Below are 16,806 nucleotides of genomic sequence, written 5' to 3'. Positions count from 1 at the left end.
CTATACCTAAGTAAGGATTTACATCTTAGGCAGCTACAATTTTACACTCTCGCTTAAAGACTTAAAACAACAACTTTAAAAAAGAGAGAGACAACCGCAATCACACCTGAATTGCAGGCAAATAAATAGTTGGTATTTAAAGTGTTATCCACCTTTGTCACTTTGAACCCCCTTTTACCACTTAAGATAAATCGAGATGTGAAGATTGTGCACAGATCTGTACATCAATCAAAGTGATGCAGGCTAATGGGAAAAGTGTGCTGGCCATTGCCCCATGCTGTCTACTGTGATGAGCGGAAGTAAAAAGTGGCTGAAAATTCAAGAGACCAATGGATGAAGCCCAATGACCTAAGGCCCCTCCATATATTTATATTATGCATGAACTGTTTTGAAAAACCATAGTCTGCTGATACAGCTATAGCAGACCTAAAAAAGTACTGCATAGTCAAAAACACATATTAGAACATTGGAATGCTGGGGGCTCCATTGAAAACAATGGAGTGCTGCGGGCTTTTACTGGCCGGTAAAAGCCCGCAGCGCCAACATTCCAATGTTCGCTTTGTTCACAGCAACAGCTGTGAACAAAGCCTCACGGAGCCCGAGGGGATTTTAATCCCCTCGGGCTCCGTGAATATATATATTTTTTTTATAGAACATTCTGCCCTGAGTGGCAGAATGTTCTAATAGCCTTAGAACCCGCCGTAGCGGGCTCTACCGGCTCTATTAAAGGCCCTTTCCCTTGTTAAATGCCCTCGCCTTTGTCTCGGGCATTTAACGCGGGAGCGGGCCTTTAATAGCCAGTAGAGCCCGCTACGGCGGGTTCTAAGGCTATAGGAGAGCTGCAAAATCTAGAAAAATATGTAGCTAACCTGCATTACGGCAATAAAAGCAACTTGAAAGCAGAGAGGCAAACCAGAAGAGATTGCAAAGGGAATACGAAACTGATGGAACATGGGGAAGGGAATAAGGAATCAGGTCACTAAAAGTAAAGATGGCATAAAATATATGGAACAGTGGCCGTGGGGGTTAAGGTCTTGGGCGAATTTAACAAGCTGTTCTACTATGTTGGATCATGGCCTCGTGCCTGTGCTTCCTACTGCGTTATCAGTATTGCTTATAAAGCACTTATGTTGCCTAAACTGATTTCAAAGTGAAACAAATAAATGGGAGGGTGTTAGAGAGACAGGATGAAACAGGAGAGGAACAGCAGACAGGAGGGGAAGGGAATAAGTAAAAATGACTTCTGTGATGTATGTGGTTGAATGTGCTTGCTGCCCTAGCGCTGCATTAAAGTACTGAAAGGAAGCAGGAGAGTGAGCAATGAAATGAGTGTGAAGAAGTTAAGGGAATTAAATAACGTTGGAGGACAGAGAAGAAAGGAGACAGTTGCATGTAGCAGATAGCGCTCCACAGAAGAACAGAGGAGACGGGGTAAGAGGAGAACAGATGAGGGAATAGAGGAGGATGAAGGAACTTGGTGGTGGGTACGTTAATTGCTTGTACAGCCATTTGACCGCCCTGTGGTCACTTTAGTTTCTGCTTTAAAACGGGGACCTTTCCTCAGAAAACATTTCAAGATTTACTACTGTAACATTTTATATCTAGGAGTGTCTCAAACCCGCCTGATGAGACTTCAGCATGTGCAGAAGTCGGTGCATCTGTTGCCGCCAACATGGGCTCTGCACTTGCACAGCTGCACTGGTCCGCTGAAGTGAGTATCTTTTAAAGTCCTGTGCCTTTGCTCCAGGCCATTTACTTGTACAGGGGCACGTTCTTTGCACCCTCTCATCAGGCCCTATGTCCCTTCCAGATGTCTCAGATCGGCAGGGGCTCTTCTGGCCTGAGTCCCCACTGGGAAGAAAGTTCGGCTGGGGCAGCTCTTTGCGCTTCTTAGCACCGAAACTGTGGAACTCTCTTCCCTGTAATTGGGGCAGGCCGAGGCAGAGTCATCCTTTCGGAAATAATTGGAAACTTGGTTGTTTTGGTCGGCTTCATGGCGTTTTTTTTCTGCGATGCTATGGTGCTGCTGTGCCCTCTCCAACAAGACTTTCAGCACGGGGACACTTCGGTGAAGTAACCATGCGCTCTACAAATCTCATTATTATTGCTTGCTCGCATTCATCCTTCATACCTTATCTGAACAGATTTCCATTGCTTTAAATAAGCGCATGGAAATTTTGTTTTGTTTCTCCCAACACCAGTGAAGTTGATGAGACAATCCTATCATGCATTGAATACTGCTACCTGGACACTGAAACAGAAGCAGGTCAGAGTCGAGCACTGGCGCAGAGCAGGAAAGTACACAAGAATACAGAAACACACAAAGCACAGGTAGAGTCTGGTATGGTGTAACAAGAACGTGTTCTAAGGAACAGATGGAGGAAAGGAGAAGAGTAGAATTCATAAGTGGTTGTGATGGGTTGAGGAGGTAACACAAGAACGGGTGGAATAAGGTAAGACTGTAGAACAGTGATAGGAATAGAGTGGGACAGTGACCACCTCATGGAATGTGCAGTGACAATATTAGAACAGATCATGAAATGATGGGAAAGCAATTGGGGAGATCAGTTCTAATGGTAGCCAATTAGAGTCCCTGAAGTTCTTCATGTAGCTCATTTGCTTTCCTATCATAAGTAAATCCGAAAACAAATCCACTTACAAATCTAAATGACAATAGGATTAAAGGGGAATTTGTTGGGTCAGTGTGGAACCATACAGACCTACTACAACTGAGTTCCATCTACAGGTCCCCTAAGGCAGCATTTATCTCAAGTCTTTCTCACCTAACACTGGCTCTTGCAAGGATGTAAATATTCAGCAGCTGAATGTGCATGCCCAAACAAAGTCTGAGAGCATGTGGAGCTGTAAAGGAAGAGCAACACAACCTTAATTGAGCAATGCCCTGCACCCAGTGCATACACAAAAAAGTGACAGCTGCACCCTGGTACAGTTATCTTCACATGTACACTGCAGGGGGGTGCTCAGGTTTTACACCACTGATTCGCAGACACATGCATACTCACTTTGGGGAGGAAAACTGTGCTGTGACTCTGGGAGCACAAGGGCAGCAAAGATGTAAGAGATGTGGGATGTAGTACCCCATGCTTAATGGCTGCGTCGGACAGTTTCCAACATGATTCTATGTCAAGACCAAAGGCTTCGAATTATGCTTTCTCTCATCTTTACTGACAAACAGCAGCCAATCAAATACAATAAAAAAAACTTTAACCTACATATCCCATAATGATATGCTGTCCAATCACGGTCCATCTCCTGACACTATATAAGGCTCCAACAATAATGTCCATCCTCTTTCTTTGATGCTGCAGCAGCCAGATAAGTGTGTTATGTCGTTCTTTCTATGTGTCTAAATTGAAGGGAGCACGTTTAAAAACCTACTTGTGCGGCAGCGCTTAGAGAGCGTTACAGGGACAATTTCTCTGGCTCTGGGACAGCGGGGAGCGGAAGCAAGGCCAGCGGAGCTCTCCGCATTTCAGTGGTTATTCAGTAGAGGACGCGGTCCTCTTTCTATTGTGCTGCGCATGCACGAAGAGCCGTTCGTTTACTTTGTTCCGAGCGGCTCTCCGGGGTGTGTCTCGCAGCAAAGGTTCAGTGGCCTCAGAGAGCGCCCGACAGGGCTGTAAAACATTTTAAGGCTGTGTCCCAGGGGAATTTAACATTTTTCTTCACAGAGACGCCAGTTTCAGGTGGGCGTAACCTCCTTTTTGCCCCAGAGGACATTATACATCCCCACTCTACAGAATGGATCCCCAGTGCCAATGTGGCTCATTATGTTCAAGATAGGTTAGAAAAAAGTTTCGAGAAGGACATCCGTTACACTCTCCGCTCAGAATGTCCCAGGCCATCCTTGACTGGTAAAGTGTCTAATACCCCGGAACTGGATCCCAGCATGGCGACATTTCTTTAAAAATTCACCAAAGACCCCAAGAAAGGGCTATACCGTGCTTGGCGCGGCTGTCAGGATAAACTCCTTGATGTCTCTAGACCGTTAACAAAATTAATAGATTTAGAAATCCAGGCAAAAGAATCCAACACTCCCCTGGATCCGGAAGTAGTTCTGGAATGGGATCAGCGTGCCATTTGCCTTCTAGAAAATGCTACCTGTGCCATGTCCATTGAGCGTCATCATTCATTCCTTATGCGCTTGGACCCTAAGTTAGCAGATTTGGTGACTAATGAAGCAGGATCCCTGACTAATGGGATGCTATTTGGTGACAAATTTGTCAAAGAACTGGGCAAATACGTGACAATATTCACTGCACTCAATAAAGCCCAAACATCAATTAAAAAGGTCTTCAATAATGCTCTTTTTACACAGGCCAAGCGCTTCAGCGGTTGAGTGCAAGGTTGAGGCTATAAGACCTCACAAATTGCACAGCAGAGAGGCAGAGGGGAAACTACGGTTCCTAAAATTTCTACCCCACCCAATACAGAGGTCGTGGCAGGGCCTCCAGAGGCTTCCGCTGTGGCGGTTGCAGACAAAAGACCAATGAAACAGGTAAGGATTATTCACTTTTCGGAAGTGATTTTGGGGGGAAGAATTCAACTATTTCCTTTAGCATGGCAAGGGATCACACAAGACCCGTGGGTGTTAGACTGTCCAGGGTTTTCACCTAGAGTTCTATGCACCGCCAGTTCAAAAGGGGTTTCCCCCTCCTCTCCATATGCCCCTCGGAGAACGGTCTTTCATAGACGAGGAGATTGTGGCACTCCTGCAGAAAAGAGCTGTGGTAGAGTCTTCTCCTCATTCTCAGGGGTTCGTGAGCACGATTTTTCTAGTTCAAAAGAAAGAGGGTGGTTCCCGTCTTGTACTGAACCTCAAGCAGTTCAATTCTTGGATTGTATACTGCCGTTTCAAGATGGAGGGCATACATCTCCTCAGGGATTTATTGCGAAACAGCAATTGGCTCGTCAGATTAGATCTAAAAGACGAATACCTTTAAGTTCCAATTTTCGGACCCCACAGACGTTTCCTTCAATTCCAATGGGGTTCCTGTTGGTTTGAGTTCACCGCACTACCCTACGGCCTCTCCTCTGCGCCTTGGTGCTTCACCAAGATTCTGTGTCCAGTAGTTCTGTATCTGAGAGAAAGAGGTGTAAGCCTTACTGTTTACCTCTATGACATCCTGAATATGGCACAAGAGAGGGACACAGTCAGTTGTCATCTCAATTGGACAGTCCAATTATTACAAGATCTCAGGTTCATCATCAACGCTGAGAAATCATGCATGGTGTCATCACAGAATATCGAATTCTTAGGTTTTCAAACAGATTCGGTCAAGGCCCTGCTTTTGCTTCCTTTAGCCAAGTGAATATCGATCAAGAAAGAGTTGAAGAGAGCCCTTGCATTTCCAACTATATCATTGAAGATGTTAGCACGTATAGCGGGGCTTCTGGCATCTTCGATTCAGGTCATTTTTCCAGGGCCTCTTTATTGGAGCTCTTCAGAGGCTGAAAATTTTACACCTTCAGAAAGGCCTTCAGTATTCAGAGATGATTCTGATTTCAGAAGAAGTCAAGACCAAGATTTCTTGGTGGCTCTCCCACATGGATACATGGAATGGGAGGGCGATTTTCTCATCAGTTCCGGATGTAGTAATAGAGTTGGATGCCAGCCGTTGGGCTGGGGAGCACGTTGTGGCTCGGTAGAGATGGGCTTTCGTTGGTCCCCAAGAGAATTGAATTACCACATCAACTGCCTAGAACTCTTGGCGGTGTGTTCGCGATCAGATCACTCTCTCCCCGCAGAACACATTGTTGTATTCTCCTCAGGAAGGACAATGTGTCAGCAGTCTGGTAAATCAGCCGCCTCGGAGAGACCAGATCTCGTCTGTTGGCGGAGATCGCAAAGGATTTCTGGCATTATTGTCTGCATCACCAAATTTTGGTGATAGCTGAGTATATTCTGGTACAGTTCAATATGACAGCGAACTGGAGTTCTCACTTACTGCGAGATTTCAGCGATTAGAACCCCAATATGAAGATTTTCCAAGCACTGGCAATGGGGACCTTGTCGAATAGATTTCTTTGCTTCCCGGTTGAACAATCATGTTCCGAATTATTACTATGGAGGCCGGACCCTCTTGCAGCAGGGACGGATGCATTTCTTCAACCTTGGCTTAAAGGCCTTTTGTATGCCTTCCCTCTGTTTGCCATAATTCCGAGAGTTAGGGTCCACATAGTCTGTCAATCGACGGAGGTAATCTTGGTGACTCCGTTTTGGAGAGCACAGCCTTGGTTCCCTTTCGCACAATGACACTATTGTTTGATTTCCCGGTGATGTTGCGGGGAGAGAGGATCTTCTGTTGGATCCCTCGGGCAAAGCACACCCTCTGATCCTGCAGGGCCAATTGTCCCTGATGCTGTAGAGACTTTCCGGTGACGATGGCAGGTGCCTGGAGTTTCAGAATCGGCACTGTTTTTACTATCTCAATCCTGGGCCCCCTCCACTCATAAGATATGAGCAAGCCTGGAGGAAGTGGCTATGTTGGTGCGGTGAAAGGAGTATGGATCCTGTGGGATCAAAGATTCACGTTATAGTAAAAAAAAATATCTGACTTGGCCTCACAAGGTTTAGTTTACAGCGATTAATAATTGTCGTTCAACTATTTCAGCCGGTCATCCTCATATTCAGGGTAAACCGGTGGATGAGCATCCATTAGTGTGAAAACTTCTCAGAGGTATTCACATGGTTAAACCTCCTCAACCGAGGTATTCTTCCTTATGTGGTCTTATGTTTTCTCAAAGCTTGGCCTTGTAATAAGGATCTTTCACTTAAGCAAATTTCTGCAAAACGTACAGTGTTACTCTGCTTACTTTCATGCAGACGTGTGCCGGATGTTAAAGCACTGGATTTAGCAGGTAGAGTTTTTAATCCTTCAGGAGTTTCCTTTTCCATTACAAGACGTACAAAAACATTGTCAAAAGGTATTACATACCTATCTTTTCCCCATGTCAAAAAGTTGTGTGTGGTGCAATGCATAAAAGCTTATAAAGATTGTACAAGAGAATTTAGGCGTGAGGTTTCTGGTCACTTATTTCTTTACAGAGGCCTTTTAGACCAGTTTTGGCAGCAACATTGGCTCGTTGGGTCCGCTGGCTATTAACTGAAGTGGGTATAGATACCTCTATATTTGGTGCTCATTCTGTTAGAGGAGCCATGGCTTCTGAGGCCTTTTCAATTGGGGTGAGATCGGAGGATATCATGACCACAGATGACGGTCGAGTGATTCTACTTTTAAAGTGTTTTATCACAAACCAATAGTAGATGTGGTGTTTAGAGGTGGTAAATAAACTTTAAACTAGCATAATCCTAAACCTCAGGTCCGTACATACAGCTAAACATTTTCTAGCTAGCGTGCCAAGACATTTAGATTCTATTAAGGACACGGAGGCGAGGATTATCCCACCCTACATATTGATGTTACATTTAAAATGTATTTATGATGTACAATGCAATTGTATTGTTGATGTATTGCCCATCCCTATAGGAGTTGGACATTAGTTTTCTTGTTTCTTATTCTCATTAGGAGGGAACACTTCTACTTCCTGAAGGATCTAGATTGATCATTTGTGGGACTTCATGGAGCCTGGAAGTCGATGTGGTTCGACAAAGAACCGGGCTGAGTGAGGCCATCAGCATTCTGGAATCGATGGCTGGACAAGCTGACTGCAAGTTCTTTACATTGACTTTATGTTCTTACTGTTATGGCAAAGAAAGAGGACGGACATTATTGCTGGAGCCCTATATAGTGCCAGGGGATGGACCGTGATTGGACAGCATATCGCCGTGGGACATGCAGTTTATAGTTTTATTGTATTTGATTGGCTGCTGTTTGTCAGTAAAGATAAGAGAAAGCATAATCCTCGCCTCCGTGTCCTTATTAGAATCTAAAATTCTTGACGCGCTAGCTAGAAAAATGTTCATTGATGTTCAGTTTTCTTCAGCTTCCCGGCTGAAGACACTGATCAAGGATTAACAGTATGGCAGGGGAACTCTGGAATGCATCCAGGAGTAACAATCGTGAGTTTTAACCCTTAAGGGATTCTTTTTTGCCCCTCACTGTACCACCGTGCCTCCCTACTCAACCACCTACAGTTAAAGCATGCAGCAAACGTGAACTAAAGCTTGTATTATAATGTCGCTCCCCTATATACTAGTTCTAACCTGGCCAGATATTTTCAGAAATAGCAGTAACTCAGCTATAATTTGTGCAGCTTTAAATCCTATCGCTTGAAAACTTTGGTGGCTAAGTCCAAGGCCCATAAAACATAATCTATCAAAGACATGTTCCATACTCAAAAAGGAGATTAAACAGATTCCACACCTGACCCTACCGCTAAGAGGAAACCTACTGTAACAAGGAATGCAAGCGTCGTCCATCCAAAGCGTCCTGTTCTTGAATTTCACAAACACATTAACACCCTCTGGCAGGACTTCACTAAATCTCTGACTGATCTAGATCATGCTTTACAGAAAGTAGAATGCAAAGAACATTATATATAGGAAGTGGCAGTGGCTGAAGAGACACATGCACAAGATTAAATACCACTAATGATATGCTAAACTTGTTTCCCCAACTGTGAAATGCTGTGCTTTGTAGTGCAACTAATGAGTTCCTTGACCGCGTGAAGTGTTTGGTCACCCTGGTCTGGGGTAACAACAGCTACAGAACAATAAAACAATTTAAAAAAAAAACACATTCAGGCAAACTTCACAAAGAAACATCTGTTGCATCCCATCTGCGTCTTAAGAGTCCTTTTGACTCTTCATTTTCTTGGCCTCTCTGTTCCTTTGAGGTGAGAGAATGTTGAGAAACAAAGTGAACTTGTAACCTACAAGATAATAAGAACATCCACCATTGTGTATTGTCAGGCCTGGGTAAGTCATCTCCAGCATAAAAGTTTATTATCCACTTCTGAGTTTATGAGTGGATACCATTAGAAATTAACAAGAATATTCTCAGTTGGTATTAGAGGGTAGAGGATCATATTCTTTTCCTCAACAAGTGAAACAGCAATTTCCATCTGACTTATTTTCATCTTCTGCAGCAATACAAACCAATGAAGTTATCTTTTTGCTTCCTCACCTGTATTTTTCTTTTTACAGAGAAGCATAAAGAGCAAGACTGACCGCTCCGTAGTCCAAATCACTGTGGCGAAAGAGGATCTTTTCCTGAGACCAAAGACCACTTATGGACAAGCTCAGATGTGCTCTCACATAGTAGGTTCTTGTTACACACTACCTAAAGGGTGGCTTGGAGAACTGTTTGATCACCTTCAAACTAGTGACCATTTATTTTTCAACTACTGCCTGAAAAACTGCTTCTGGGCTCTGTGCATAAAGAGACAACGACAATGATGATAATAAGAATAATTTGCTGTTATTACTATAACTACTATCATCGTTCCAAACATAAGCCATGAGGTGCAGTAGCCTTTAAAGAAGTACTGTGATAGATTGAATGGCACATGTCCTTGACATGACTTTTCAGTAAATTTGTGTCCAGTTATCAAACCTATGATAAAGTTTGCAAAGCTGAAATGCTATTTAAAAGGTTACCGAGTACATTAACAATTCTTTTTCTCACCCTAACAACATTGTGGAAAACCAATTGTTCAATAAAGTCTTCTGTCAGACATATGTCAGAACGCACAGGTTGCCAAATACTTAATAACTGTTGATGTTTGTGATGGTCCTTTCGCAAACCTAGATGATGAGATGAGGGGCGGTCATATGAACTGTGCTGAGGAGCAGGAAGGAACAATACAAATTGTGTACAAAAACAGGGAAAGTACACCCCATTTTAAGTCTTTGAGAATTGAGCCTGGATTACATTGTCAGCTAAAGTTGGAACCCCAGAAGATCTGAGGAACTCTTGCTGCAGTATCACCGCTATACATTCTCGTTGCAGCAATAAGAGATGAGGAAGAGGGTACACTGGCCGCAATAATCAGTAAGCAGAGGCAGTGAACGCAGCTTAACATGGTTTAGACAGCTTAATACCAAAATCACCTTCTAACCAAACACCCAGCACGCACACTGTTCAAAACAACTTTGCTCCTTTTTTTTTTTTACTTTCCCAAATATCCAGAAATCATGTTCGACCTTCACTCGCCCAGTACTTTGCTTTCAAACTTTCACTTCTTGAGATAAACCCGTGGAGACCTGAAATGCCTATGAGGCAAGAGGCAGACACATCTACAGGGACTACCCACTTAAGTACCCCGAAACCACTTACAAATCAAACAAACATAAAAGAAAATGAGTTGTGTTTATTGCATTGTTGTCAGTCACCAGGGTAACTAAGCAGGAACAAAAACAGCACTTCATTTTTTTCTTTGCTATCAAGAATACAACTGTAAACTGCTTTTTGAATAAAAAGGAACTGAAGTCTTAAAATATTATCAGCAATGTCCGTCTTCGTGCAATAGCAGTAGCAAGCGATGCTTCGAGCCAACACCGAGTCTCAATGCAAGTCCAAGGAAAAGCGGAAACATTATTTCCCCAAAAAATCACATTTTGATCAATTTTTGGCTGAGAAAGAGTTCTGCACGTACTTTTTTTCTTACTCTATCAGTACAAACATATTAGCAGGGAATAAACGTTCACAGGTGGCAAGCAAAGAACCTGCAGTCTATCAAACAGTGGAAAGGCACTTGCATTACCACCGCAGTAACTTTATAATGTAACGGAGTTACTTTACGGTCTTTCCTCGTAGTAAGCAGCTTCAGTTCTAGCATTTTTCAATCATACACAATGCCCAATATCCACAATTATAAGTAGATTTAGAAGACAAACGCTTGCATGGCATTGATTGGGAACAGACATGTTCTACCTGATGTTCTTATATATAAAATGCTTAATATGTATCCACAATACCTAAGTCGCCCGCAGATTTGATGTCGATGTTGTCAAAACCGCTTCCAATTCGGACAATTATTCGTAGTGCTTTGAATTTCTCAAGGTCTTCCCGTGTCAAGGTGATGGTGTGATACATAAGCGCACCCACTGCTTCATTTAGTACCTACAATTTAAACAGTTATACTGAGAGTTAGTATTCATATGTGCAGGTAACCCAACAACATAACACGCTGCCCACTTTTATAACAGCGTTTACAAACAAGTATGGAGGTTTGATACATATACTTAAGATGTAACGTTTTGATTCAGAACAGGTTTATGTTAAATGTGAACGAGGTTTGTGCGAGTAGTGGTGGGTGCTGGGGGCTCCCAGATGTTACACTGTTAAAGCAAGAGGGGATAGCTGACTACAGTTCACAAATTGACAAGAATGATTCCCAGCTAAAGTTAAGTAAATCACTTACCCGTAGCCCGTTCCGACCTTGAGAGTGCTGTGAATGGCGCGTTTATGCAGAAAGGACCCCGGCCAGGTCTCGGTGCACCTCCCCGAACCCGAGTGCGTGCCTATTTATTATCAATTGCTGGGGGCCACTGCGAGGCTAGCATGAATGGACGTACTGTAACAAAGACCCACCCGGTTCCCACAAACAACAACTGCAATACATTATTTCCATTTTTCGACCGGGTCTCATGTTCAGATTTATTAGACTGTTTCTCGACAAAAGCAATGCCAATACTGGCAAGGCAAGTTAGCTTCACACACAAACCGGGGCCAAACATTTTTAACTTAGTCCCCCCAATATCTGAAATTACTTTAAGCCACAAAGAATCAAACTGACAACAGCAATATAGAATATGTATATATTGCATAGTCTTACAAGTTTACCAACCAAGTCAAAAAGAATAAAAGTTTCTCAATTCTTCACTAGTCGGATTGGCTCCAAACCTAGAATGACTAATTAAATACTTAGGCGATGTAGTGAAAGGACTGCTAAAATAGGCTTCTCACATTGATAGTACTTAACAATATACTTAAGGAAGCTAGTGACTTTGACAGTACCCTCACTAGCCTACGCCGGTAAACTAGTGACAGCAATCACCATAGGCAATAGGCTCTCGCCTCTGCCTCATCCCTGGTGGCCTAGTGGCCATCTATGTGTAAGTATCTTGCTGTCACTTTTACCTACTTTTCTGTCATCTTTATTGTTTCTTTAGTTTCTTGTCTCTCTCTCTCCTTTCACTGTCCCCGTGTTCCGTTCCCTGCCACTGCTCTCCATGCGGCCCGCCCTCTCCCTCACTGTGTAGCGCTTTCCTGCCCTTCCGCCTCCCAACTGACTGAACCCTGCCGCCTCCCTCCCCTTCTTAATGGCGGGTGCGCCGCCAGGACCTACTAGACTCCACCCACCCAGACATCGCCTTTCTCACCGACACATGGACAAATCCAGCATCTGCACTGGACATCGCAATCACCATTCCCTGCGACTACAAACTACTCTGCAAAGACCAGCCTTCACGCCAAGGCAACAGCCTGGCCATCATACAGAAATCTAGCCTCCGCCTGACAGCCAACGTGGAAAAACACTCCCCCTCATGGAGCACCCCATTTCCACATACATGTCACCCCAATGTCTACCTTCCGCAGCACCCTCATCTACGGCCACCTTGTCCCACCCAACCTTCAGCGACTATGGTCGACATAATTCCTCCCCACGCTCTTGCCGCCACAAACTAATTCCTCCTCGGCGACCTCAACTACCACATTGACAATGGCAACAACACCAACACCACTTCTCTGCTCGAGAACCTAGCCACAATAGGACTAAAGTAACTGGTCAGCTTGCCAACACAAATCGCTTGATTCACACTCAACGCTATCTTTTCCACCAGCAACGACATCACCATCAACACCTCCTTCACAAAGCTTCACTGAACTGACCACCACTGCACTCATTTCACCATCACCACTCCACACACTTCGAGACCCAAGCAGAAAATGTAACCAGATCACCAAGGAACAACTCCCCAACACGCTCAGCAAGTCCCCCCCCCCACACCTCACCACAGACACTAACATCTCAGCACCAAAGGATCTCCAAATACGCCAACACCCTAGCACCTCTCCGTAAGTCCGCAGCTAAACACCACCTCAAGAAGGCCAGCTGGTCCTCCCTCGCACCTGCAGATGGCTAGAGCAAACATGGAGAAACAGCAAGTCCATGGAAGAATTTGAGGCCTTCAAAGCTGCCATCAAATCCCACCACCACCTCATCAGAGCCACCAGGAAAGCCACCCTGTAGGACCATACCAGCATCACCGCTCACAACACCAAAGAGCTCTTCACTGTAGTCAAAGAGTTCGCAAAACCCCAACTGGAAACGGCAAACATCCCTCCATCTCAAGACCTCTGCGACAGACTAGCCTACTTCTTCAACCAAAAAATCAAAGACATATGCAAAAGCTTTGGACCCCAAGACCCTCCAAGCCCTCCAGCAACCCCCCAACTCTGACCCGTCACAGATCCTGCACCGCTGGACCACCCTCACTACAGACTAGGCCCACTCCATCATGAGCAGCATCCACTCCGGAGCCCCTACAGACTCCTGCCCTCAGCACATTTTCAACAAAGCCAACACCTCCATTGCACCAGAGCTCCGCCACACCCTCAACTGTTCCATAGATACAGCTACCTTCCCCAGGACTGGAAGCACGCAGAGATCTGCATGCTCCTGAAGAAACCCACAGCTGACACCCTGGACCTCAAGAACTACAGCCCCCATCTCTCTGCTGCCTTTCCCAGCCATGGTCATCGAAAAGGCCATCAACATACAGCTCCATAAGCACATCAAGGACAACAACATCCTGGACAGCTCCCAATCACATTTCAGGAGCAACCACAGAACGGAGACTGCTCTCCTTGCTGCCACAGATGACATCTGCTCGCTCCTCGACCATACAGCAACCCTCATCCTACTGGACCTATCGGCCACCTTTGACACTTTCACACCTCACCCTCCACACAGCTGGCATCCGCGGAAAGGCCCTACAATGGATACGCTTCTTCCTGTGTGGAAGAACACAGAGTCAGACTCCCACCTTACCTGTCAGAATCTACGGAGATCAGCTGCAGAGCTCCACAGGACTCTTCCCTGAGCCCAACACTCTTCAACATATACATGGCGTCTGTTAGAAATGGGGTCTCTAGTTGGCAGTCTGTTTGCACTCTGTCCAAGTAGGGACCCTAACTCTAGTTAGGATAAGGGAGATACCCGCTCAGATAACCCCTGCTCACCCCCTTGGTAGCTTGGCACGAGCAGTCAGGCTTATCTCAGAAGCAATGTGTAAAGCATTTGCACATAACACACAGTAATAAGTGAAAACACTACAAAAGGACACCACACCAGTTTTAGAAAAATAGCCAATATTTATCTATATAAAACAAGACCAAATATGATAAGGATCCAACATACAGTAAGAAAAATATGAATTATGCAAGATTTACTCAAAACTACAGTTTCTTGAAGTCGATAGCTCCACCTGGGGCTATCACGGCATCGTGATCAACAAAACCAACAGGTCAGGCCGGCCGCGGCGTTGCCGGCCAGCTACGGTGTCGGGAAGACCCGCAAACAGTACCTTGGATTTGCAGGGCGTCGTGATCCTCGTGGTGAGCTCCGGAGAGCGGCGTTGCTTCCAGAGTCGGTGCAGGAGTCGTCAGGCCCTTGAAGTCACGCACCTCGGGGATCGAACTCCGGGCTGATGAAGTCAGGTGCGCCGGCGTGGATGGCATCGGGGCTGCGATGTGAAGTGGGATGATGCGACGTGCGGAGCCCACAGGTCACAGTGTAGGCAGTGGCATCGTCGATGCTGAAGCGCTGTCGTCGGTAGGCCCAAGCCAGCGGTGCGGGATGGGACTGTGCTTCGTGACCCTCACGAGCGGTGTCCACAGGCCACGGTGCAGGCAGGATGCCTGGTGACGACACCGGAGTCGATGGTGCTGGCGTCGGTGGACCGGGGCTGCGGCACGGGATGGTGCTTCGTGTACCTCACGAGCGGTGTCCACCGCGCAGGCAGCGGCGCCGGTGTCAGCAGGAGCGTCGTCGTCGGGGATGCACAGGCTGCGGTGTGAGCAGGCGATGCCGGAGTGTGGGGCCCACAGGTGGCGGTGCGAGCAGCGGCTCGGTGAAGTCATCCGATGACCGAGTTGGTGAGACCAGGGTCGCGGTGCAAAGCGGGGCAATGCGACTCCGTGTGGCATCGGCAGGACACGGTGCAGGCCAGAGGCGTCGTTGGCAGTGTCGCAGTGGTTTGTTCTCTTGAACAGCACAAAACACACAGCTCCCAGTGCTGCAGGTCGAGGAAACTGAAGTCTTTGGTGTCCCTGAGACTTCCAACAGGAGGCAAGCTTTACTCCAAGCCCTTGGAGAATTTTCTCAAGCAGGACCCACAGCAAAGTTCACCTCTTGCACTCTTTTCAGGCAGAAGCAGCAACTGCAGGCCAGTCCAGCAAAAGCAGCACAGCAAAGGGACAGTACTCCTCCTTCAGCTCTTCTCCTGGGCAGAGGTTCCTCTTGATTCCAGAAAGATTCTAAAAGTCTGGGGTTTTGGGTCTGCTTCTTATACCCAGTTCTGCCTTTGAAGTTTGCAAAGTCTCAAGTGTTTGCAAGATCCTTCCTTGTCCAGGTCGGGCCCCAGACACTCACCAGGTGGTCGTAGACGGCATTGTGTGAGGGCAGGCACAGTCCTTTCAGGTGTGAGTGACCACTCCTCCCCTCCCCTCCAGCACAGATGGCTAATCAAGATATGCCGGCTACACCCAGCCCCCTTTGTGTCACTGTCTAGAGGGGAGGTGTGAACAGCCCAACTGTCAAACTGACCCAGACGGGGAATCCACAAACAGGCAGAGTCAGAATGGTATAAGCAAGAAAATGCCTACTTTCTAAAAGTGGTATTTTCAAACAGACAATTTAAAAACCAACTTCACTAAAAGAGACCCTAAACTCCACATTTTTATCTACTCTCAAGGGAATCTGCGCTTTAGGGATTTTTAAAGGCAGCCCCCATGTTAACCTATGAGAGAGATAGGCCTTGCACAGTGAAAACCGAATTTGTCAGTTTTTCCACTTTTAGGACATATAAAACACACTAGTATATGTCCTACCTTAAACATACACTGCGCCCTGCCCCCGGGGCTACCTAGGGCCTAATTTAGGGGTGCCTTACATGTAGTAACATGGAAGGTTGAGGCCTGGCAAGTGGGTACACTTGCCAAGTTGAATTGACAGTTTAAAACTGCACACACAGACACTGCAAAGGCAGGTCTGAGTCATGTTTACAGGGCTACTAATGTGGGTGGCACAACCAGTGCTGCAGGCCCACTAGTAGCATTTGATTCACAGGCCCTGGGCACCTCTAGGGCACGTTACTAGGGACTTATTAGTATATCAAATATGCCAATTATGGATAAACCAATCCACAGTACAATTTATATGGGGAGAACTTGCACTTTAGCACTGATTAGCAGTGGTAAAGTGAGCAGAGACAATAAACCAGCAAAAACCGACCTAAAAAAATAGGAGGAAGAAGGCAAAAAGTTTGGGGATAACCCTGCAAAAAGGGCCATTTCCAACAGCGTCCATCGTCGGGAACCAAAGGCTGAACATCGTATCCCAAGCCAACGACACCCAAATGATCAACTTACTGACAAGAAGAATTTCCACAACAGGATGGAAGTCATCGCCGCCTGAGGTCCTCATCCTGGAACCCTCCACATCAGCCTGGGATGACTCCTGGTGGCCAGCTACCCTCTGGAGGTCTGGACCCCGCTACAACCCCATCAAACCACACATGCAGCCTCAGTTTCATCCTAGATTCATCCCTCATCATGACCCGCCAAGTCAACTCATTCGCATACTCCTGCTTTC

The 16,806-nt window shown here is 45.9% G+C and overlaps 1 protein-coding gene across 11 annotated transcripts in view; it reads right to left on the bottom strand.

Annotated features, from left to right (window-relative positions):
- CTBP1 (C-terminal binding protein 1) overlaps positions 1–16,806 on the bottom strand; it is a 1,451,962-nt gene that overhangs the window by 167,418 nt on the left and 1,267,738 nt on the right. For all 11 annotated transcript variants that reach the window (XM_069204084.1, XM_069204092.1, XM_069204101.1 and 8 more), the window contains one exon: positions 10,904–11,048. In XM_069204084.1, the coding sequence (XP_069060185.1) occupies positions 10,904–11,048 (145 nt within the window). The remainder of the gene's footprint in view (positions 1–10,903; positions 11,049–16,806) is intronic.

This window comes from Pleurodeles waltl, chromosome 1_2 (genome assembly GCF_031143425.1).
Source record: "Pleurodeles waltl isolate 20211129_DDA chromosome 1_2, aPleWal1.hap1.20221129, whole genome shotgun sequence".
Taxonomy (NCBI): Eukaryota; Metazoa; Chordata; class Amphibia; order Caudata; family Salamandridae; genus Pleurodeles; species Pleurodeles waltl.
Note: the sequence above shows the minus strand (reverse complement) of the source record. Positions and strands in the feature narration are given on the sequence as shown.